The sequence below is a fragment of the Macaca nemestrina genome, chromosome 7 (genome assembly GCF_043159975.1).
Source record: "Macaca nemestrina isolate mMacNem1 chromosome 7, mMacNem.hap1, whole genome shotgun sequence".
NCBI lineage: Eukaryota > Metazoa > Chordata > Mammalia > Primates > Cercopithecidae > Macaca > Macaca nemestrina.
This window is the reverse complement of record NC_092131.1, coordinates 35,014,592-35,038,854: the sequence shown is the minus strand read 5'-3', so window position 1 is coordinate 35,038,854 and position 24,263 is coordinate 35,014,592. Positions and strand designations below refer to the sequence as shown.

General features: G+C 48.9%; 1 protein-coding gene across 6 annotated transcripts in view; it reads left to right on the top strand.

The window, feature by feature from the left end:
* Nucleotides 1-24,263, top strand: part of LOC105494299 (DDB1 and CUL4 associated factor 4) — a 50,151-nt gene that overhangs the window by 5,250 nt on the left and 20,638 nt on the right. For 3 of the 6 annotated variants that reach the window (XM_071099907.1, XM_071099905.1, XM_071099906.1), the window contains exons 2-10: nucleotides 6,134-6,233; nucleotides 7,947-8,047; nucleotides 8,365-8,522; nucleotides 10,523-10,602; nucleotides 11,776-11,878; nucleotides 15,298-15,441; nucleotides 16,544-16,593; nucleotides 22,459-22,538; nucleotides 22,707-22,772. In XM_071099907.1, coding sequence (XP_070956008.1) covers nucleotides 6,142-6,233; nucleotides 7,947-8,047; nucleotides 8,365-8,522; nucleotides 10,523-10,602; nucleotides 11,776-11,878; nucleotides 15,298-15,441; nucleotides 16,544-16,593; nucleotides 22,459-22,538; nucleotides 22,707-22,772 — 874 coding nt within the window. In that variant the 5' untranslated portion in view covers nucleotides 6,134-6,141. The remainder of the gene's footprint in view (nucleotides 1-6,133; nucleotides 6,234-7,946; nucleotides 8,048-8,364; nucleotides 8,523-10,522; nucleotides 10,603-11,775; nucleotides 11,879-15,297; nucleotides 15,442-16,543; nucleotides 16,594-22,458; nucleotides 22,539-22,706; nucleotides 22,773-24,263) is intronic. The other 3 variants (XM_011762603.2, XM_011762604.3, XM_011762606.2) reach the window with 2 other exon arrangements.

Here is a 24,263-nt window from a genome sequence, read left to right as displayed (position 1 = left end):
CTCTATATTCATAACACATATTGACCTATATTTTTCTTTTCTTTTTTTTTTTTTCTTTTTTTTTTTTTTTTTTGAGAGACAGAGTCTTGCTCTATTGCCCAGGCTGGAGTGCAGTGGCATGATCTCGGCTCACTGCAACCTCTGCCTCCCGGGTTCAAGCGATTCTTCTGCCTCAGCTTCCCAAGTAGCTGAGACTATAAGTGTGCACCACCATACCTAACTAATTTTTTGTATTTTAGTAGAGACGAGGTTTCACTCTATGTTGGCCGGGCTGGTCTTGAACTCCTGACCTCAGGCGATCTGCCTGCCTCGGCCTCCCAAAGTACTGAGCTTACAGGCATGAGCCATTGCACCCAGCCTTGACCTGTATTTTTTTTCCTATATCTTTGTCTGGTTTTGGTAACATGGTAATACTGGCCTTATAAAATGATTCGGAAAAATGTAGTAAATATCTTGGAATTATTTTTGGAGGATCAGTTCCCAGAAGGAAGGCACGTACATTTATAAGTTACTTGATAAATATTGTCCAATCATTTTCCAAAAAACCAAATTGTGTTTATTTATTGTGATTAACATTGTCTTGGCAGAATAGTAGTCTCTTAGAAATTATAATTCTTTATGCCTTGAGGTACTTAAAAGTTTCTCTGAAAGACAAAGACAAGCCCAACCTTCTGAAACACACCTGATTTTAACATCTAGAGCAGCTCCAAAGGTACTAGATGCATCATGTTACCAGCAAATTGTTTTTGAGTGCTTCCTACATAGGACAGGGTTTTTCAGCTTTAGCACTATTTTTGGCCAGGTAACTCTTGTTGTTTTTGAGATGGAGTCTTGCTATGGTCCCCACACTGGTCTCAAACTCTGGACTCAAGCCATCCCACCTCAGCCTCCCAAGTAGTTGGAACTGTAGGTATGAGCCATCACAACCAGCTGAATAATTTTTTCTTTTTTCTGTCTTTTTTTTTTTTTTTTTAATGTTTGTTTGAGACAGGATCTTGCTGTGTTGCACAGGCTGGTCTTGAACTCCTAGGCTCAAGCAGTCCTCCTGCCTCGACTTCCCGAGCAGCTGGGATTACAGTCATCAGCCACTGCACCCAGCCCTGGATAATTCTTACTGAAGAATGTATGGAAGCTGCCCTGTGCATTGTAGGGTGGTTGGCAGCATCCCTGGCTTTTACCCACTAGGTGCTAGTGGCAGCCTACCCCTCCTTCTCCCAAGTTGTGACAAACAAAAATGTCTCCAGACGTTGCCACATGTCCCCTGGTGGGTAAAATAGTCCTTAAGAAGCACCGATCTACAAACTGTGATGCATACTGGGTTTTATATTATTACTAGATAAAATTGTCTCTAATGGCCGGGCACGGTGGCTCACGCCTGTAATCCCAGCACTTTGGGAGGCCGAGGTGGGCAGATCACTAGGTCAGCAGTTCGAGACTAGCCTGGCCAATATGGCAAAACCCGTCTCTACTAAAAATACAAAAATTAGCCAGGCATAGTGGCGCACGCCTGTAGCCCCAGCTACTCGCGAGGCTGAGACAGAAGAATCACTTGAGCCCAGGAGGCAGAGGTAGCAGTGAGCCGAGATTGTGTCACCATATCCTTGTTACTTTCAAATATGTCTCTTTAGGCTCAGTTTCTCTCTGTATTATCAGACCCGTATTTCCCATTGCCTGCATCTTGAGATTGATTTGTTCAAAATCAGACTTACTCTCCTCTCCCCAAAGTGTTCTTCCTTTATTCTTAGTCTCCCTGCTCATGACTTTACCAGTTATTCACTTAACCTTTCTCAACTCCTCTCTCCACCTCTCCCATGAAATTCACTGCCTAAATCAAAATCCAGGCTCTGCTATCCCACATACCATGTCCATAATGTGTAAGTGAGTTCATCTCACCTGGGTTGCTGCTGCAGTTCTTACTGTCACCTTCTTCCCCATGCCGCTGCCTTTCAGGTGCCCTTTCTTAGCAGCCCTAATCATGTCACTCCTCGCCCACCCAGAGTCCTCGTGACCATGCCCTGTCTGCCTCTGCAGGTTCATCCCCCCAATTTCTTGAACTTCAGGCTCTGGCCATACCAGATGGCCTACAGGCCCGCCGCCCCCGCTGCCTTTTTTTTTTTTTTTTTTTTTTGGGACAGAGTCTTGCTCTGTCGCCCAGGCTGGAGTGCAGTGGCACTATCTCAGCTCACAGCAACCTCCACCTCCCGGGTTCAAGCGATTCTCCTGCTTCAGCCTCCCAAGTAGTGGGGATTGCAGGCACCCACCACCATGCCCGGCTAATTTTTGTATTTTTAGTAGAGACGGGGTTTCATCATGTTGGTCAGGCTGGTCTCGAACTCCTGACCTCAGGTGATTGCCCACCTCGGCCTCCCAAAGTGCTGAGATTACAGGCGTGAGCCACCACTCCAGGCTTCCCTGACATTTTCATTCTTCAGACGGCACTTACCTCCCTCCCCCACCTCCAGCCCAGGCACGTGGAGCAGTCACTCCCTTCTCTCCCACCACACCTAGAGAGACCTGGGTCTGTACCCTTATTCTGCGCTGCAGGGGTTGGTCTGTGCATCTGTCTCCCATATTAAACAATCAGTGCCTCGAGACCAGGGAGCACAGCTTATTATCTCTGCCCACTCCCTAGCGCCTCACATGGAGTGGGCGCTCTGTAAATGTGTGCGGAGTAGTAAATGGAAATAACCCAGAGCAGAAAGAAGCTACTTGGGACTTAAAGTAGCCACAGGTTTCGTTTTGCTTTGCTTCAGTTCAGCAGAAATTTGCTAAGCACCAACTAGGTCATGGATGCTAGGAATAGAAAAAAGAACAAAGTAAGATGTTTGCCTTATAGAATTCACCTCACATCCAGTATAAGATGGGAGTATGAACAAAGAGTCATGCAGAGTGATGAGTGTAAGCATGGACTGTAAAGCGGCCGTAGAGAATGAACTATGTTTGTGTTTGGGGAAGACACACTCCCCACCCCTGAACAGGCTTCTTAAAAGTACTAGAAAGGTACTGTGTTCGTACTAGCCTTTAAACTCTTTCTGTATTTGGAAGGCTTTATTAGTGTGACTTTTTAAATGATTTTTTTCTTTTTCTTTTTTTTTCTTTTTTTTTTTTTGAGACGGAGTCTCGCTCTATTGCCCAGGCTGGAGTGCGATGGTGCAGTCGTGGCTTACTGTAGCCTCCGCCTCCCAGGTTCAAGCGATTCTCCTGCCTCAGCCTCCCAAGTAGCTGGGATTACAGGCACCCGCCACCACGCCCGGTGAATTGTTGTACTTTTAGTAGAGACGGGGTTTCACCACGTTGGCCAGGCTGATCTCGAACTCCTGACCTCAGGTAATCCACCCGCATCGGCCTCCCAAAGTGCTGGGATTACAAGCATGAGCCACCACACCTGGCCTTTAAAAGGATTTTTGCCCAACCTCAACAACTATATTACTTGATGTTGGCAGGCCCCCTTACTGGATTGAAGTGCCTGTACCTGGGGCCTATATGAGTTAGGGGTGAACACATGCTCTCCCTGGCCCAAATTGGCACTTGTCAGTGCTTTTCTCATCAGCTGTGTCCTGCTGATTGTGCAGCCGCCTGTTGAGGATAATGGTGTGAGTGGGACACGGTCCTGCCTCCTGTGGGTGATCTGAAGTCTGACTCACCAATTCGTGTGTTCCTTGCTGTATTCATACATTGTTACATAATTAAACAAATTAGAATCATTTCATATACAGAACATATACTCTAAAGGAATTTTGACCTTTTTCTAGAGTTGGTAATAATAATAAGCTTTATGTCAGTAGGGCTTATTTCTCCTATCAGTCTTTTTCTTTTTTTGAGATGAGGTCTCACTATGTTGCCCAGGCTGGTCTCAAACTCTGGGCTCAAGCAATCCTCCCACTTCAGCCTCCCAAAAGTGCTGGAATTATAGGCATGAGCTACCGCATGCAGCCATTTTCCTACCAGTCTTAACACTGGCCACACGTGCTTCCCTTCCTGTGCACAGTGCCTTTCAGCTTGTAACTTAACTATTAATAAATACAACGGAATCCTTTTTTTTTTTTTTTTTTTTTTTTTTTGAGACAGCATCTCGCTGTGTCGCCCAGGCTGGAGTGCAGCAGTGGCCGGATCTCAGCTCACTGCAAGCTCCGCCTCCCGGGTTTACGCCATTCTCCTGCCTCAGCCTCCCGAGTAGCTGGGACTACAGGCGCCCGCCACCTCGCCCGGCTAGTTTTTTGTATTTTTTTAGTAGAGATGGGGTTTCACCGTGCTAGCCAGGATGGTCTTGATCTCCTGACCTCATGATCCACACGTCTCGGCCTCCCAAAGTGCTGGGATTACAGGCTTGAGCCACCGTGCCTGGCCACAACTGTATTCTTTAGCTGGGGTATAAGATAACTGATCCATAGGGAAACCCACACATGGTGTTCAGGAGCCATTGTTTAGGACAATTAATAAGATAAAAATTTGGGGGCCAGGCTTGGTGGCCCATACCTGTAATCCCAGCACTTTGGGAGGACGAGGCAGGTAGATTACTTGAGGCCAGGAGTTCTTGAACAGCCTGGCCAACATGGTGAAACCCCGTCTTCACTAAAAATACAAAAATTAGCCAGGTGTGGTGGCGGGTGCCTGTAGTACCACCTACTTTGGAGGCTGAGGCAGGAGAATTGCTTGAACCCGAGAGGCAGAGGTTGCAGTGAGCTGAGATGGCGCCACTACATTCCAGCCTGGGCAACAGAGCGAGACTCCATCTCAAAACAAACAAACAAACAAAACCAAGCACACACATTTGGGCTGCAGGAGCAGGGATATTACTTTCAGAAAAGAGAAATTTAGACAGGCAAAAGAGCAGATCCGGGGGTTAGGGAGAAATCATGAACTCACTTTTGAACCTGTTGGATCTGCAGAAATAGACAGGAAGCAGCATATAGGAATCTGATGCTCAGTAGGGATATTAGGGTTGGAGCTGCATCTGCATTGGTAGATGAGATGGTGTTAAGTCTGAAAAGAAGAGGATCTAGGACAGAACAATGGGAAGCACACACAGGGTGTGTGACCCAGGAGAAATGAGCAAAGGATTCATTTAGCAAGAAGAAAACCAAGAGAAAGATATTACAGAAGCCAAAGGAAGAATGTAGCCTCCTGGTGCCTGCCGCATGTTGCAGGAATAAGGGCTAAAAAGAGACCACTCACTTTGGCAAGTAGGTGATCACGAGCAAGAGCATTTTAGCAGAAAGGCGAGGACAGAGGAAGCTTGGCTGCAGTGGGTTGAGGAATATTGGGAGATGAAGACACTGAGTTCGTGGATATAGACCATTCTTTCAGAATATGCCCATTCTTTTTGGATTAGAAATGGAACACTAACAAATGAAAAACCTGGGCATGTTTTAAGCTCAGATAAGGAGAAGGAGACATTAACATATGTAGAAACAGATGTCTGCAGTTCCTGGGGAGGAATGAGATCGATAGCCAGGTGGGATGGGTCTGCTTTTTGAAAAGGAGCAGTGATACCTGTTGTCCAAGACAAGGAAGAAGACAACTAGTAAAGGCAGGTATTTGTGGAGCAGAAGGGAGTGAAGTTAGGGGATTCATGCCTAGCAACGTTTCTTTTCTTTTCTTTTCTTTTCTGAGATGGAGTCTCACTCTGTCGCCCAGGCTGGAGTGCAGTGGCGCGATCTCGGCTCACTGTAAACTCCGCCTCCCAGGTTCAAACTATTCTCCTGCCTCAGCCTCCTGAGTAGCTGGGATTACAGGTGCACGCTACTCCTGGCTAAGTTTTGTATTTTTAGTAAAGACGGGGTGTCACTATGTTGGTTAGGCTGATCTCGAACTGATCTCATGATCCGCCCGCCTCAGCCTCCCAAAGTGCTGGAATTACAGGCATAAGCCACCGTGCCCAGCCATCCCTATTTCTGTGGAGTAGGGAGCTATGTGGTCAACTAGGGGTGACAGGAAGGAAGTGGGAAGGATGTTGGGAGAGTGCTGGAGGCAGCCCTTCCTGGGTAAGGCTTGGCGTGGCAAATCTGATGATAACCCAGGGTTGGCCAGCCTTTTGCTGGTGCTGAACATGAAGCAGCTGTCAAGAAGCAAACAGAAAAGCCCACACCTTTTCCACATGGAGATCCATAGAATTTTTGTTTTTATCTTTTAGGAACAGAAATGAATAAAAGTAGCTGGCAGAGTAGAAGAAGACATGGGAGAAGAAGCCACCAGCAGAACCCTTGGTTCAGACTCCGTGATCCTGAAGACAGGCAAGTGTGCCACTCTGTGGAGCCACTTTTGCCCAGTGTGCTGCTGGCATTGTACGCATGGCATGTCACACGCTCACAGGCATGGAGATCACCAGGGGGCTCGTCCCAATGCAAGTTCTGATTCCGTGGGTCTGAGAGGTCTTGAGGAGAGCCTGCCTTCCTAACGTGCTCCCAGGGCATGTGGCTGTGGTGGGCCAGCCCACCACACTGAGTAATGAGGGGAGTGGACCACTCTCTGTTCTTTCCTACACGACCACAACCTCTGGCCAGGGCATTCGTCCTAAGGCTGGAGGTAGACGTTATCTGATACAGCTGGAAAACCGTTTCTCATTTTGTAGACTTTTTATGAAAATACCTTTGTGGAAACCAAATTTTATTCAGCCTAAGTCTTGGACAAGGATATACACTCATGCTTCACTTAACGAGGGGGAATGCATTCTGAGGAATGTGTTATTAGGCTGTCGTGTCACGCAAACATCATAGCACATACTTAACACAAACCTACATGGTACAGCCAGCCACACACCTAAGCTGTATGGGTGTAGCCCATTGCTCCTAGGCTGCAAACCTGTGCAGCATGTGACTACTAAATGTGAGAGGCAGGCAGGACACAGTGGTATTTGTGGATCTCAACATAGAAAAGATACAGTAAAGATAGGGTATATAGGATTTTTTTTTAAATGGTATACCTATATATGACACTTCCTGTGAATAGAGCTTGCAGGACTAGAAGTCAGTGAGAGTGATGAGTGAACACAAAGGCTTAGGACATTATACTAGTATAGACTTTAAAACACTGTACACCAGGCTACATTACATTTATTTATTTCCTTAAGAGATGAAGTCCCACTCTGTTGCTCAGGCTGGTCTCAAAGTCCTGAGCTCAAGTGATCCTTCTGCCTCAGCCCCCCCAAAGTGCTAGGATTATAGACGTGAACCACCACGCCAGGCCAAGGCAACATTAAATGTATTTTTAAAATAAAGTTGGCTGGGCCGGGCATGGTGGCTGACGCCTGTAATCCCAACACTTTGGGAGGCCAAGGCAGGTGGATCACTTGAGGTCAGGAGTTTGAGACCAGTCTGGCCAACATGGTGAAACCCCCTCTCTACTAAAAATACAAAAATTATCTGGGTGGCGTGGCACACGCCTCTACTACATCCTTCAGCCTATAATTCCCACAGAAGCTACTTGTGGATTTACACATCAAGTGTTTTAGCCACGGCTCTATCCCAGTGTTACTGAACTAATCAACTCTGTCCCCCAAAGCCCAATTTTTCTGTCTGTAAGATTGTGTAGTCAAGTAAAAGTTAAACTCTTCATGCTACTGAATCCAATAAAGAATGAAATTCACCTAGCCTTGTAACTGCCGTTGTGCTGACAAATGAGCCCAGCTGGTAAAATTCTTATTGGCAGAGATTTCTATTTTTTCTTTTAATCTGGAAAATTCCACAAGACCTCACAAAATGCTTGAGTGAGAAAATAAGAAGAGGGAATCACTGACATCTGTTCTCTTTTAACGAAAGAAAAAAGAGTGAAAAACCAAAACCTTGCCCTATTTTGTTGTATTTGCAAGAGGAGATCAGTGCTTCTCAAGTAATCAGAAAGGTCAGAGATCAGAGGTGAAGGTTGCAGAACTGCCCGAATGGACCCCCAGTCAGAATGCCTGGAACTCAAGCCCTGGGCTCCAAGTTAACACAGCTGTGTGTCAACAGGTCCGACTCCCAGGCAGCGCAGTCGGCTCAGGATTCCAGCCACGGTGATGATGAGTCTCCGTCGACCTCGTCTGGCACAGCTGGGGCCTCCTCTGTGCCAGGTAAGGCCACTTGCTGGGTGAGACTCCTGGCCCCTGCGCACAGGGAAGGCTGAGACCCATTCCTGGCTCGGAAGGAGTTGCAGGAGCAAATTGAAACACTCAGGGAGGGAGCTGGGTGCATCAGGAATGGTGGTCCTGAGGCAAACCGCCTCCTCCAGGACTGAGCACAGTCCAGGATGTTGCTTGACAAGGCAGCTCATCCCCGCTCTCAGAAAAGACAGGCAGCCATGAGGTGGGGGGAGAGGCCACTGGGCACCCAACTCAGGTGGTCAGTTCACAGTGGTTGAAATTGATGCATTTAATTTTTTTGTGTAAAGAGCTACCTGGGTTTTACTTTGACCCTGAAAAGAAACGCTACTTCCGCTTGCTCCCTGGACATAACAACTGCAACCCCCTGACGAAAGAGAGCATCCGGCAGAAGGAGATGGAGAGCAAGAGACTGCGGCTGCTTGAGGAAGAGGACAAGCAGAAAAAGGTGGGCTCCTCACCCCTTCGCCCCCCTGTCCTCTGCTCCTGCCAGCACCTGTCCATCCACTGTTGAAAAGGGTGCCAGTTAGATGCCTCTGCAACAGTTAGCAGAGGCACTTCAGGGGGTGTGGCCCCAGCTTTTCCCTGACAGAAAGAAGACAAGAATAAGAACAGCCGAGAGCCCCTCCTTCCATCCCCATTTTCTTGTTTGCTAAATTTTTTCAGCAGTTATTTATTTATTTATTTATCTTTTCGAGATGGAGTCTCACTTTGTTACCCAGGCTGGAGTGCAGTGGCATGATCTCGGCTCAGCGCAACCTCTGCCTCCCGGGTTCAAGCAGTTTCCTGCCTCAGCATACTGAGTAGCTGGGACTACAGGCACGTCCCACCATGCCCAGCTAATTTTTTTACTTTTAGTAGAGACAGGGTTTCACCATGTTGTCCAGGTTGGTCTTGAACTCCTGACTTCAAGTGATCTGCCCACCTCGGCCTCCCAAAGTGCTGGGATTATATGTGCGAGCCACTGCGCCCAGCCTTCTTCAGCAGTTCTGTTTTGTCATTCCTGAAGGAATCTTGGGAGGCAGTGTGATACTATTTTAGTAACTGTTTTTTGGTTTTTGGGTTTTTTTTTTGAGACAGGGTCTCACTCTGTTGCCCAGGTTGGAGTGCAGTGGTGTGATCTCGGCTCACTGCAGCCTCCACCTCCCAGGTTCAAGTGAGCCTCCTGCCTCAGCCTCCCAAGTAGCTGGGATTACAGGTGCCTGCCCCCATGCCCAGCTAATTTTTGTATTTTTTTTGTAGAGATGGAGTTTCACCATGTTGGCCAGGCTGATCTTGAACTCCTGGCCTCAAGTAATCCGCCCACCTTGGCCTCCCAAAGTGTGGGATTAGAGGTGTGGGCCACCATGCCCGACCCAGCTTTCTATTTTAAATAGAAGACCAGGATGCATGGTTTGGAATACAGGCCATCTTTTTTTTTTTTTTTTGAGACGGAGTCTCGCTCTGTCGCCCAGGCTGGAGTGCAGTGGCGCAATCTCGGCTCACTGCAAGCTCCGCCTCCCGGGTTCACGCCATTCTCCTGCCTCAGCCTCCCGAGTAGCTGGGACTACAGGCGCCCACCCCTGCGCCCGGCTAATTTTTTCTATTTTTAGTAGAGACGGGGTTTCACCATGGTCTCGATCTCCTGACCTTGTGATCCGCCCACCTCGGCCTCCCAAAGTGCTGGGATTACAGGCGTGAGCCACCACGCCCGGCCGGAATACAGGCCATCTTGACACAGGTCTAGATGCTAGCATATATTATTGTCAAGGTAGGCAATGGAACATATAGTTCCAGCCTTGGGTCACCACAGGTGGAATGGAAAGTGATGCAGGCCTGTTTGCAGTACCATTGCTGCACTCTTGCACCTGGTGACTTCATCCCTCTGGGTGCATGTGGATGGAGAACATGGCAGAGTTGATGAGCAGACTTTCCTGCTCACATTTTTTTTTTTTTTTTTTTTTTTTTTTTTTTTTTTTTGAGACGGAGTCTCGCTCTATTGCCCAGGCTGGAGTGCAGTGGTGTGATCTCGGCTCACTGCAAGCTCCGCCTCCCGGGTTCAAGCCATTCTCCTGCCTCAGCCTCCCAAGTAGCTGGGACTACAGTTGTGTGCCACCACACCCAGCTAATTTCTTTTTGTATTTTTAGTAGAGACGGGGTTTCACCATGTTAGCCAGGATGGTCTCGATCTCCTGACCTTGTGATCCGCCCGCCTCGGCCTCCCAAAGTGCTGGAATTACAGGCGTGAGCCACCGCGCCCGGCCTTCGCCCACACTTTCTTGTGCTGGGCCTTTCCTCTTGTCAAGGACAGGAGACTTGGAAAGGATACCATTGGATTTTTATGCATAAAATTTCTGCCAATTTAGTGCCTATTTCCTTTATTGTGTCCTGTGGAACGAAAAACATTCTCCATTATCCCATAACAAATAAATCTTCATTGAATTGTTCTCTTTTTTGTAATAAATCTAGATTGCCAGGATGGGATTTAATGCATCTTCCATGCTCCGAAAAAGCCAACTGGGTTTTCTCAACGTCACCAGTTATTGCCAGTAAGACAGTGCCTCTTTGTTATGTTTTCTTCATGAATGTTCTTTTCCTGTTTCTTATTTTCATGGTACAAGAATCCAATCTGGACAGACCATGTGGCTACCCCGTGAGGCACCTGCATAGTTGAGGGGCTCCAGTTCAGAGCCTGCCTTCTGCTGCTTAAACCCACCCTGAGAAAGCTGTTCTCTCTAGACTGAAGGAGAGGGACTCTTGCAGGAGGCTAGGGAGAGAGGATGGGGACGTAGGCAGAGATGTCTATTCTCTGGTACTCATAAGTCATTCTAGTAGAAGATCCTACAACTTCATTCCCATGACATTTTTGCATGCTGCTTTTCCTTCTAATGAGTTGTCACCAAAAATGGGGCATTAAATGGATGTGTGTGTACTAAACTTTATCCAAGTACTTATGATGTCTGATACAATTCTAACTAAAACCCTGTGAGATAGGCCGATACTTTTCCCCATTTCCTGAGGAAGAGACTGGGGCTCAGAGTGGAGTGATTTGCTCAAGGTAAAGCTAGAAGTGGGGAACTGTCTGACTCCAACACCTGAGCGCCCAACCCTGCGTCTCCTGCCCCCACTGTACATGTGTAAGTGAAGAACCCTGCATTTAAGGCAGCTTCCTGGGGCACAGCCCTCGTACCTTGGAGCAGGACCCCTTCAGGGAAGGCCAGAAACACCGTGGGTATCAGGCAGGGTAGGCCCCTCCTGTTTTCCTCCTTCTGAGACAGAAAGAGTTAAAACTCTAGTTAGATCTGTTCCTCATCCTGCGAAACAAGAGGCAGCATATCCTGGGGCTCTTCCCAGCAGTGGAGTGCCCTCCAGACCATTGTTTTATCTGGAGTGCCCTCCAGACCATTGTTTCATCTCCAGCACTTTGGTCATCTCAGGAGAAGGAGGTGTACTGGATGATGCAGGCACAAGTCCCTCTAACTCCCACTCTTTGACTCTGTAAATGGGCCACTCACTTCTTCATTTTCATCTTCCTGAGTGTTCTGTGGGGAAACTCAAATTCACATAATCTGGGATCTTGCTCAGCTCCATTGCTGAGAAGTACTATGGAGCAGGCTGACGAGGAGAGATGGGCCTCAGCAGGGAGGGAAGGCCAGAGACCCCCGAATCTTCTTCATGCATGTCAGCTACAGCATCCATGCCCCTACCCTCTGTTTCTGCAGTTTAGCCCACGAGCTGCGTCTCAGTTGCATGGAGAGGAAAAAGGTCCAGATTCGGAGCTTGGATCCCTCCGCCTTGGCAAGCGACCGATTTAACCTCATACTGGTGAGTGGGAGGGGGACAGCTGTGGATACCTAGGATGTGAGTACCACCCTCTGGACACTTTGTGGCTTAGCGTTGCCAGTCATCAAGCCTGGCTCTGGAGAAGCCAACTGCAATGAAAGCAGGTGGCATCTTCTTGGTTGTACGATTTTAACCTGCCTGCTGGCTCCCGGCTGGGAGATGCTGAGCTGGCAGGCAGGCTGTGTGGTGACCATCATCACCCCCACATCAGTTCCATTGTTTGACATCAGAGTCTGGACCCAGCCACACCTTGACTAAGAAACCTGACACAGTAACTTCTCCTTGGCTGTGTTATATATTCATTTAAAAAGGTTCACAGTGGACCAGGGGACATCTAATTCTTCCTGAAGTGGGACAGGACTTGGTGGCTAAACCTGCAGCCCAGTATGCCTTTGGTCACTAGAGGGTACTCCTTGCTTGCCGCCCTGGCCTCAGGGGCACCTCCCATCAACGCACCTCCATCACATCATTTGCAGGGGGTGAAAGGCCTTCTCTGGTTTGGGATGGACCCAAGCTGGAGGCCAAGGTCAGCTTAAACCCAGAGGCCAAGGAATTGTTGGCAAAGAGCTAGAGGGTCCACTGCAAACAAAGGTCCCTGACCTCTCGATGGACCACGTAAGAGCAGGGTGTGCCCGGCAAGCCCTGTCCTTCCTGGAGGCTGAGGGAAAGCCAGGGAGAGTGAGACGAGGATACAGAGGCAGGAGCATCTGGACTCGGTCATCTGCTGGCCGGACTGGAGGCCGATGCTAGAGATTGACCCTGGAGGTCAACACTGCATCCTTCTGCCCCAGGAGACCACCACAGCGGGGTCCTTCCGTGTGAGGGGTGTTGGGGGCTGGGCCCACATTCTCCCGTGTGGCTTTTCTCTCCATGAGTGCTTGGGGATATGGTTTGACTAAATGAGTGGAATCTTCTGTTGTGGTGGGTTCCCCTCAGGAGTCCCTTCCCTGGGGTAAAGCGCATGGGAACAGTGGGGGTCATTGGCATGTGGGGTCTGGTGATACACAGGCCACTGTTCACAAGCCTGGACGCCCCGACCCTCGTGCTTCATCTCTCCTGACCCAGGCTTTACGTGTGGTAGGTCGTCTCCATCACCCAAAGTCACAGTGACTGGCTGGCCGGTGTGACTGCAGGGCCGGAAAGTGGCTTGCCACCTGGCGCGCAGTTTTTCAGATCTGAGTCTAGTCTCAGTGATTCTTCTGGGAACATGACTTTTTCCTGGGTAAACTTAACAAAGTTGATACATTTTCACCAAAACCAGCGTCCAAACCTGTGTGTGGGTCTGTATTTATTAATATATACAAAACACATAACTATGTAGAGTTTTTGCTTTGAAATAGCGATTAACCACATCATGTTTTAAAATGAGAAAAAAAAAGCTTAAAATAGCCCACATCTGGCACAGTGGTTCATGCCTGTAATCTCAGCATTTTGGGAGGCTTCGACAGGCGGTTCACTTGAGCCCAAAAGTTCGAGACCAGCCTAGGCAACCTGGGTAAACCCTGTCTCTACAAAAAATATAAATTAGCTGGGCATGGTGCTGTGTGCATGTAGTCCCAGCTACTCGGGAGGCTGAGGTGGGAGGAACACTTGATCCTAGGAAGTCAAGGCTGCAGTGAGCCATGATTGTGCCACTGCACTCCAGCCTGGGCAACCAGATCAAGACTCTGTCTCAAAAGAAAAAACAAAAATAGGGCCAAGTGCAGTGGCTCACACCTGTAGTCCCAGCACTTTGGGAGACCGAGGTGGGAGGATCACTTGAGGTCAGGAGTTCGAGACTGGCCTGACCAACATTGTGAAACCCCGTCTGTACTAAATATACCAAAATTAGCTGGGTGTGGTGGTTCACACCTGTAGTCCTAGCTACTCAGGAGGCTGAGGTGAGAGAATAGCTTGAACCTGGGAGGCAGAGGCTTCAGCAAGCTGAGATCGTGCCACTGCACTTCAGCCTGGGCGACAGAGTGAGACTCCCTCTCAAAAAAAAAAATTAGCCCACATCCTGAGCCAGGCATGGTGCCTCACACCTGTAATCCCAGCTCTTTGGGTGGCTGAGGCAGGAGGATCACTTGAGGCCAGAAGTTCAAGACCAGCCTGGACAACATAGTGAGACACTATCTCTACAAAAAAAATATAAAAGTGGCCAGGCACAGTGGTTCATGCCTGTAGTCCTAGCTGCTCAGGAGGCTGAGGAGAGAAGATCACTTGAGCCCAGGAGTTCAGGGTTATCATGAGCCATGATCATGCCACTGCACTCCAGCCTGGGTGACAACAGTGAGACCCCACCTCTTTAAAAAAATAAAAATAAAAAAATAGCCTACTTTTGCTCAAGTCTGTAATCCCAGCACTTTGGGAGGCCGAAGCGGGTGGCTCTCGAGGTCAGGAGATCAAGACCATCCTGGCTAATACGGTGAAACCCCATCTCTCCTGAAAATACAAAAAAAACTAGGTGGCGGGCGCCTGTAGTCCCAGCTACTCAGGAGGCTGAGGCAGGAGAATGGCGTGAACCCGGGAGGTGGAGCTTGCAGTGAGCCGAGATCGCACCACTGCACTCCAGCCTGGGCTACAGAGCAAGACTCCATCTCAAAAAAAAAAAAAAAAAAAAGCCTATATTTGGTTTTTTTGTTGTTTGTTTGTTTGTTTTGAGACGGAGTCTCACTCCAGTCTCGCTGGAGTGCAGTGGCCAGATCTCAGCTCACTGCAAGCTCCGCCTCCCGGGTTTACGCCATTCTCCTGCCTCAGCCTCCCGAGTAGCTGGGACTACAGGCGCGTCACCTTGCCCGGCTAGTTTTTTGTGTTTTTAAGTAGAGACGGGGTTTCACCGTGTTAGCCAGGATGGTCTCGATCTCCTGACCTTGTGATCCGCCCGTCTCAGCCTCCCAAAGTGCTGGGATTACAGGCTTGAGCCACTGTGCCTGGCCAAAAAAGCCTACATTTGAATGCAGTCTTTTTCTTTTGCACATTTTATTCAGTGGGTTTTTTGTTTGTTTGTTTGTTTTCATGGTGGTAAAAATTAGTGCCTATGTAATAGGAACTAGCATTTTTCCTGTTGCTGCACAGCCTTCGTGATGGCACGTGGCACATTCCTCTGGGTGCGTGCCAGCACTCTCCCAAACCCACTTCTGAGTGAGGTCCTCATGCAGATCTCAGACTTTCTGGCCATGTCCCCTCACTGCCATTCTCATCCTTCCTCTTGAATTGTTAGATCAGACATGTACTGACTTTGCCCAGAGATGGCTGCACTGAATTAGGGGAAGTGAAGTCATCTCCACACTCATGGAGAGGAGCTCTCACCCAGTGAAAATGCACAGAACATGGGGGCCAGGAGAGACGAGCAGGTCCCTCTTACATAACCCACCAGGCACAGCCTGGGATGTCACCCACTGCCCCCTTCTCTTCTCCAGGCAGATACCAACAGTGACCGGCTCTTCACAGTGAACGATGTCAAAGTCGGAGGCTCCAAGTATGGCATCATCAACCTGCAAAGTCTGAAGACCCCTACGCTTAAGGTGTTCATGCACGAAAACCTCTACTTCACCAACCGGAAGGTACGTTGCCCATCCCTGTAGCCTTGCTGCACACTTGGCCGTGGGGGTAGTTGGCCAAATTCAGGATAGAGGAGAGCAATTGGGGAAGAGGGCAGAGCATGGTTACCTCATTTTTCCATAGGACTTGATTTTTGCTTCAGCCTAGGAGTTTCAGACCAACCTGGGCAGCGGAACATGCATGGTGAAAACTCGTCTCTACAAAAAAAAATAATAATAATTATCTGAGTGTGGTGGTGTGCACCTGTAGTCCCAGCTACTTGGGGATTCGGGGGGAGGTGAGGTGGGAAGATCACCTGAGCCCGGGAGATCGAGGCTGCAGTGAGCCATGATCGTGCCACTGCACTCCAACCTTGGTAACAGAGTGAGACCCTATCTCAAAAAATGGATTTATAGTTGCTCAGAACCCATAGGGAAAGAAAAGGGTCCCAGGAGTTTCTTGTCTTGGAAAAGAAAGTGAAATGAGATGATTGGGGTAGGTTGAAACAGCGCTTCTTTAACTGGTCCTCAGGACTGTCTCTCCAGGGGTCCAGGAGTTGATCTGAAAGGGCCCACACCAGGGCAGAGAGTTCCTTGGACATGGGTGACAGTGACTGTGGCCTGGATAGGAGGGGTCCTGCCCTGTGTGTTGGAGTGATACGTCATCCAGCCAGGCCGCAGCCAGCACTGAGGCTTAAACAAATAAGAGGAGCTTCCTGTCTAGGGAGCAACCTTTAAGTTGCAGTGGGGTGATGGCGGCATCCATGAGAAGCTGTGACTTGCTATTCAGTTGGGACATAAGCCGCAAGATGGTTACAGGTTGAAAATGGCTTCTGGGTGAAGTAAGATACACCTTCAGAGTTAGGCTTATCTCCTGCCATTCAGCCCTGCCCAGAGGGTATGCCAGATATACCAGATGTCTCCCTGTGGCTCTGTTGGAGGACTCAGACTTGAGGTTACTTCCTGTCCTGCTCAAGCCCTGCCCTCAGAATGTTTGTTCCAGCCCATTTGAAGAGGAACAAGACCTGAAGAAAGAAGTCACATGTCTGTGTCCCCACAAGTTATTCCACAGGAAAGCATATTACTGTGGAATAACTTTCCGTCTTGCTGTGTGCTTCCTCACCAGGTGAATTCGGTGTGCTGGGCCTCGCTCAATCACTTGGATTCCCACATTCTGTATCCTTTGGCAAAGGAAGAGGTTTGGTGGGCAGGCCACACCCTGACGTGGACCTGGGTATCTGTGAGCTTCATGGCATGGCATCTTAGTGACCAGAGGGCTGGGCCCTTGTGCACTTAAATCTCATGCTTTAGAAAAAAGCATACCTGGGTAGAACACAAGGATGCCCGTGGAGCACAGAGAAGTAGCTGAGGTCCCATCATGGCTGTTTCTCAAGATGACATTGATGTCACTGTGTGGCAGACACTCTCTGGGCCTTCACATGCATGTGGTGGAGACAGGATAGGAACTCGGGCAGTCTGGCTCCAAGGCCGGCCCACTCTGCCACTGTGGCGTGTGACAGGAGGCTCTGGGTTCACGACACAGACCCAGTATTCCTGCCGGAGAGCTGGTGCGGTAGCAGAGGAACAAAGCGGAAAGGAGCAGCACAGCCTTGGGGAGGAAGCCCAGCTCCTCCTGAGGCCAGGGAGGAAAACGGTGGTCAGGAGGGCAGGGTCCTCCCAGGGGAAGCTGAGGGCAGGGCCAGAGAGGGGGTTTCTTTGGCAGTGGACTTGGGTCCGTGGGTTCTGGGCCTCAGGTCCCTGCTGGCAACAGCTTTTTAGAGCACTCATCACACTAGTCTTTGCCTTCCTGAGTGAGCGGAGCCACTTTGCTGAGAGCACAGTAGTACAGTGTTGTGGTCCCTGGCCTCTGGTACCCTTGGGGGCTCTTGATATGGCACAAGACTTGATTCACTGAAAGCCACATGTTAATGACTCTTGTCCTTGGTTCATTCTCATATTAAATGTGTTCTGGAAACAACATGACTGCTCGTTGTACTTAACACCTACTTCTTGTGTTGTCGTGAGATTAGCATTAGTTAACTCCTGTGAATGCACCTACCAGTTCCTGGTACATCATTGGTCTTCAACAAGTGATAACTGAATCAGAGTCTTTTTTTAAAATTTTGTTTGTTTCACAGCACTGTCTTTCAAAGGAGTTTTTTGGTTTTTTATTTAATTTTTTTCAGAGAAAGGGGTCTTGCTCATCATCCAGGCTTGAGTGCAGTGGTGCAATCATAGCTCACTCCAGCCTAGAACTCCTGGGCTCAAGTGATTCTCCTGCCTTAGCCTCCCAAGTCGCTGGGACTGTAGCTATGCACCACCACACCCAGCTTACATTTCAAAGGCTTGTAAAGCCTAAATACATTAGCGACCTGATTACAAATTTATATAAGGCACCAAACTATGTGTGTTCTCCAAATTGAAAATTGTATGTGGCTTTCATTTGATGGGGTTCTGTAGGCTAATGGGACTGACCACGTGTTCCTATGATGATCTAACCAGAGGGCTAAAGAGGCCAAGCTCTGCAGAGAGCAAAAACGAACCTCACTCTCATTTCCAGTCTTTTAAAACAGCATGGTTTCTCATGTTTCTGTGGGCTAAGGAGAGGGAAAAAAACTCCACGTAATTGGGCTTTAAGGGATGGATGGTCTGTCGTAGCCTCATCGGTGGCTTGCCCTCTGGTGGCAGTTTCTGGTAATCTTCGGGCCTTTGTGCTACAGATTTTTTGTGCTGCTTCAGAAGTTCAGGTAACTTTTTCCCTTTTGAAAAATGGTACTTTGTTCAGACCTGCACTCTGCATTTTCCCTGCAAGAGTGGTGGGGGTTAGATGGAATTCTTTCTACACTTATTGGGCCCTTAGTTAACCTGTGGCCTGTCAAAGGATTAAGTCTTAGTGTGGCCCCATAAGTACTCAAAGTTTGAATATAAATAAGCTGAGATTCAGCAACAGTAACTAACATGCACATCGCACTTTCTTCACTTCCGTGCCGTCCAAACCCAGAAGCAAAATAAGTTTATTTGGTGATGCTGTTCCCATTTACAGTTTTAGCACCCTCTCTATCCTGGAGATACTTAACTTGGAGCTTACCACCCAGAGTGGTATGTCACATACACATCACATACTCAGATGGTCAAGAATGTTACCTGGCCAGGCACGGTGGCTCACACCTGTAATCTCAGCACTTGGGGAGGCCAAAGTCAGGGGATTGCTTGAGGCCAGGAGTTTGAGACCAGCCTGGGCAATATAGCAAGACCTGCTCTCTACAAAAAAAAAAAAAAAAAAAAAAAATTATATTAGCTGAGCATCATGGTGCATGCCTGTAGTTCCAGGTACTCAGGAAGCTGAGCCAGGAGGATCACTTGAGCCCCAGACTTCAAAGCTACAGTGAGCTATGATCACGCTACAGCACTCCAGCCTGGGTGAAAGAGAGAGACCCTGTCTCTTAAATTAAAAAAAAGAAAAAGAAAAAAGTGACTGGGTGCAGTGGCTCATTCCCATAATCCCAGCACTTTGGGAGGCCGAGGCAGGTGGATCACTTGAGGTCAGGAGTTCAAGACCAGCCTTGCCACCATGGTGAAACCCTGTCTCCACTAAAAATACAAAAATCAGGTGTGGTGGCATGCACCTGTAATCCCAGCTACTTGGGAAGTTGAGGCGGGAGAATTGCTTGAAAACCCAGGAGACAGAGGTTGCAGTGAGCCAAGATTGCACCACTGCACTCCAGTCTGGGCGACAGAGCAAGACTCCATCTAAAAATATATATATATAAATAAAATGTTTAAAAAGGTTTTTAAAAGGTTACATGATTACTTTTCAGATAGTTACGTTTTCCAGTGAGGAATATGTGTGGTCATTCAGACAACACCTATCGAGTATATGCAGTTGCAAGGAGATGGAGACAGGCAGCTCCACCAGTCTTCAGTGTAGGAGGAAAGCTGCATGCAGGAGGGATTGCAGCCACCTTCCTGAAGGGAGACCCATGAGGGCAGGAAGAGGCCAGGGACTCCTAATAGAAGGAGGAGTTGGGAGAAAGCTTGGTATGTTTGGCAGCAGTTTGATATTCATGATGTTTCTGGCTAGGGAGTAGGACCTTTCAAGACTGAATGCTCGCTCAGGGATGTGGGAGGTCCCAGGGGTTTGTGATTGTGGAGTGATTTTTGAAAATGATTCCTTTGGTGGCATTGTTGGGGGATAGACAGGTGAGAGCAAGTCCTCAGACAGAAGCTGCTGCAAGACGGAGAGCGGCAGTGAGGGCGTGAAATGAGGCAGCAGGAGTGGAGGGAAGGGCACCAAGGGGCAGGCGCAGGTCCTAGCCCGGGCATCGTGGGATAGGAGAAGGCCCAGGATAGACTTCCCGGAGAGTGGTGGGTTGAGGCCAAGGAGTGTGCAGTAGAAATTGGGCTACATGGCCATAGGGCAGAACTGGAACATTTCCATCAGATTTAGAAATCAGGAGCTCAGGCCGGGCGCGGTGGCTCAAGCCTGTAATCCCAGCACTTTGGGAGGCCGAGACGGGTGGATCACGAGGTCAGGAGATCGAGACCATCCTGGCTAACACGGTGAAACCCCGTCTCTACTAAAAAATACAAAAAACTAGCCGGGCGAGGTGGCGGGCGCCTGTAGTCCCAGCTACTCGGGAGGCTGAGGCAGGAGAATGGCGTGAACCCGGGAGGCGGAGCTTGCAGTGAGCTGAGATCCGGCCACAGCACTCCAGCCTGGGCGACAGAGCGAGACTCCATCTCAAAAAAAACCAAAAAAACAGGCCGGGCGCGGTGGCTCACGCCTGTAATCCCAGCACTTTGGGAGGCCGAGGCGGGCGGATCACAAGGTGGGGAGATCGAGACCACGGTGAAACCCCGTCTCTACTAAAAATACAAAAAATTAGCCGGGCGCGGTTGTGGGCGCCTGTAGTCCCAGCTACTCAGGAGGCTGAGGCAGGAGAATGGCGGGAACCCGGGAGGCGGAGCTTGCAGTGAGCCGAGATCGCGCCACTGCACTCCAGCCTGGGCTGGGCGACAGAGCGAGACTCCGTCTCAAAAAAAAAAAAAAGAAATCAGGAGCTCATTGAAGGCTGTGGTGAGAACACTTCTCTGGGAAGCCGAGGGTCAGGCCTGGATTTCAGTGGAGGAAAGGCAAGGGAGTGAGAATAAATACGGGCTCCTCTGGAGTGAAGTTTGGCTATGAGGGGAAAAGGAGAGGAACCGCGTCAGTCAGAAGACACACACATAGGCAAAGGTATAAAGGGGCAGGTCAGAGAGACTGCCCAGTGACTACGCTCATGTGAACAGACACCCACATGTAGTCAGGGAAATGGCCATTGAAATAATAGTGAGGTGTCACCTGTACCCATTCAGATAAGCAGAAATTTTTTTTTTTTTTTTGAGACAGTCTTGCTCTGTCACCCAGGCTGGAGTGCAGTGGCCGGATCTCAGCTCACTGCAGCCTCCGCCTCCCGGGTTCACGCCATTCTCCTGCCTCAGCCTCCCGAGTAGCTGGGACTACAGGCGCCCGCTACCTCGCCCGGCTAGTTTTTTGTATTTTTTAGTAGAGACGGGGTTTCACCGTGTTAGCCAGGATGGTCTCGATCTCCTGACCTTGTGATCCGCCCGCCTCGGCCTCCCAAAGTGCTGGGATTACAGGCTTGAGCCACCGTGCCCGGCCGATAAGCAGAAATTTTAACAGCTGGTAGTGAGATATTCTGTGCAGTGCCATTTCTGTATGTATTTTTTAAAACAAAAGTCGCTTTGTTTTATTTATTGACAAATACATGTAGTGGAAATACAGCATGGCTTAGAAGAACTTACACCAGTTTGAGAAGAGCAGTTCTTTCTGGGTGGGGGAGAAGGGAGAATTGGACTAGGGAGGGATCAGAGAGGGGGGCTTTTGGGGCTTTTTTATAGTATTTTATTTTATTTTATTTTTTTTTTTTTTTTTGAGACAGAATCTCGCTTTGTCGCCCAGGCTGGAGTGCAGTGGCCGGATCTCAGCTCACTGCAAGCTCCGCCTCCCGGGTTCACGCCATTCTCCTGCCTCAGCCTCCCGAGTAGCTGGGACTACAGACGCCCGCTACCTCGCCCGGCTAGGTTTTTTGTATTTTTTAGTAGAGACGGGGTTTCACCGTGTTAGCCAGGATGGTCTCGATCTCCTGACCTTGTGATCCGCCCGTCTCGGCCTCCCAAAGTGCTGGGATTACAGGCTTGAGCCACCGCGCCCGGCCCAGTATTTTATTTTTGAGACATGGTCTTACTCTGTCAGTCAAGCTGGAATGCAGTCACATGATCACAGCTCACCACAGCCTCGACTTTCAAGGCTCAAGCAATCCTCCCACCTCAGCTTCCCGAGGAGCTGGTACTACAGGCACACACCACCACGCCCAGCTAGTTTTTGTATTTTTTGTAGAGAAAAGGTTTTGCCATGTTTCCCAGGCTGGTCTCGAACTCCTGGGCTCGAGTGATCCTCCTGCCTCAGCTTCCCAAAGTGCTGGGATTACATAGGCAGGAGCCACCACACCCAGCTTTTAACTATATCTGATATCTGATTTGTTTTTCCCTTTAAAAAAAATCTGAAGCTGGCTGGGCACGATGGCTCACCCCTATAATCCCAGCACTTTGGGAGGCCAGGGCGGGCAGATCACCTGAGGTCGGGTGTTCAAGACCAGCCTGACCAAGATGGAGAAACCCCATGTCTACTAAAAATACAAAATTAGCCAGGCATGGTGGCACATGCCTGTAATCCCAGCTACTCAGGAGGCTGAGGCAGGAGAATCGCTTGAACCCAGGAGGCAGAGGTTGCAGTGAGCCAAGATCACGCCATTGCACCCCAGCCTGGGCAACAAGAGCGAAACTCCGTCTCAAAAACAAACAAACAAACCAAAAAAAACACGCGAAGCTAAATGTGGACAGTGTAAACATATGTTGAATCTGGACGGCGGGGTTACTCTGTCCTAGGTTGTGTGCCGTATGACCTTCTGAAGGGTGAACGCCCATGCCTCCTCCCAGAGGGGAGCCTTGTGCCTAACTGTCCTTAACAGCTTTTTCCAGGCTGTGCCTCATGGGGCTCGCGGAGACTCCAGGCTGCGCGACCCTGCTCCCAGCGTCACTGTTCGTCAATAGTCACCCAGGTACAGGGTTCTCTTCCTTTGAAGAAATCTGCCCTATATCTCCCAAGAGCTGTGTGGGAGTGGCTTAGAGAGGAGTGTGGGGCCACTGCAGAGGCACTGTGGGAGGATTCCCTAAGCCTGTCCCAGGGTTAGTACCAGAAGCATGTGCTTTTTTTTTTTTTTTTACAGCATCTGCCCCTTTTTACCCATCTTGGGCCATTTCAGTCATTTCAGCAGCCAGAGCAGACTTAACACGTATGTAAACCAACGTGAGATTAGAACACTGATTTGGATGCCTGTGCACATCATTCAGAAGACACCTCCGAAGGTCCAGAGCACCTCAGGTGCTATCAGGGGTACTTAACATTCTGCCTAGGTTAAGGCAACTTGACTCCTCCTTCCTGACAGCATTCTAGATACTACATTTTCAGTCTATCAGAAAATTAGGATCAATAAGACAAGAGTGAGAGGCCTCTTAAGAGTGTGGGCTTCAGGCAAACCTGGCACGAATCCCAGCTCTGCCCCTTGCCAACTTTAATGGAATATTGAACCTCCCTAAAGTGGACAAGGCCTTCCCAGTGCACATCCATGGAGAATTAGATGAGATCACGCACATTTAGCTCAGTGCCTGGTATTTCATCGCACAGCAAGCTTATGAGGCAGGAGTGTGTCTTACCACCATTTTACGGTTAAGGAAACTGAGGCAGAGAGTTTCAGAATTTGCCTTACAAAAGTAATTTTTAGTGTTGGAGGTCAGGCTCACAGTACCCTTTGGAGAGGTAGTAATTGGGAAAGGGATGTGAGGGAGGCCTCTGGGGTACTGGATTGTTTTATGTCTTTTCTTTTTTCTTTGTTTGTTTGTTTGTTTTTGAGACGGAGTTTTGTTGCCCAGGCTGGAGTACAGTGACGTGATCTCAGGTCACCGCAACCTTCGTCTCTGGGATTCAAGCGATTCTCCTGCCTCAGCCTCCCGAGTAGATGGGATTACAGGCATGTTCTACCACACCTGGCTATTTTTGTACTTTTAGTAGAGATGGGATTTCTCCATGTTGTTGAGGCTGGTCTCGAACTCCTGACCTCAGGTGATCCACCCGCCTTGGCCTGCCAAAGTGCTGGGATTACAGGTGTGAGCCACCGCGCCCGGCCTGGATTGTTTTGTTTCTCAACCTGATTGGCGGGTACGTGGCTATATTTAGTTTGTAATAACTCCCTGAACTGTATCCTTCCAATGTGTACGTTCTATCAATGCAAAAGTTTATTTTAAAAAATATTTTATCAAAGCATGGTGACTCATGCCTGTAATCCCAACACTTTGGGAGGCCAAGGCAGGATAATCATTTGAGCCCAGGAGTTCGAGACCAGCCTGAGCAACATAGCAAGACTCCAATCTCTACAAAAAATAAATAATAAGCCATGTGTGGTGACTCACACCTGTGGTCCCAACTACTTGGGAGGCTGAGATGGGAGGATTTCTTGAGCCTGGGAAGTTGAGGATGCATTGAGCCATGATCATGCCACTGCACTCCAGACTGGGCAAAAGAACAAGACCCTGTCTTAAAAATACGTATATCTATATATATCTTTATGTGTGTGTGTGTGTGTCTGTGTGTGCATATGTATATACACACACACTTGCCTGAGATCACATAGCTGGTAGGTGATCGAGGATCGGAGCCACCTTACCTCTGACAGTACACTACCTCCTTGATATCAGTACTATAAACGTGACTACTGGGAATGTTAACA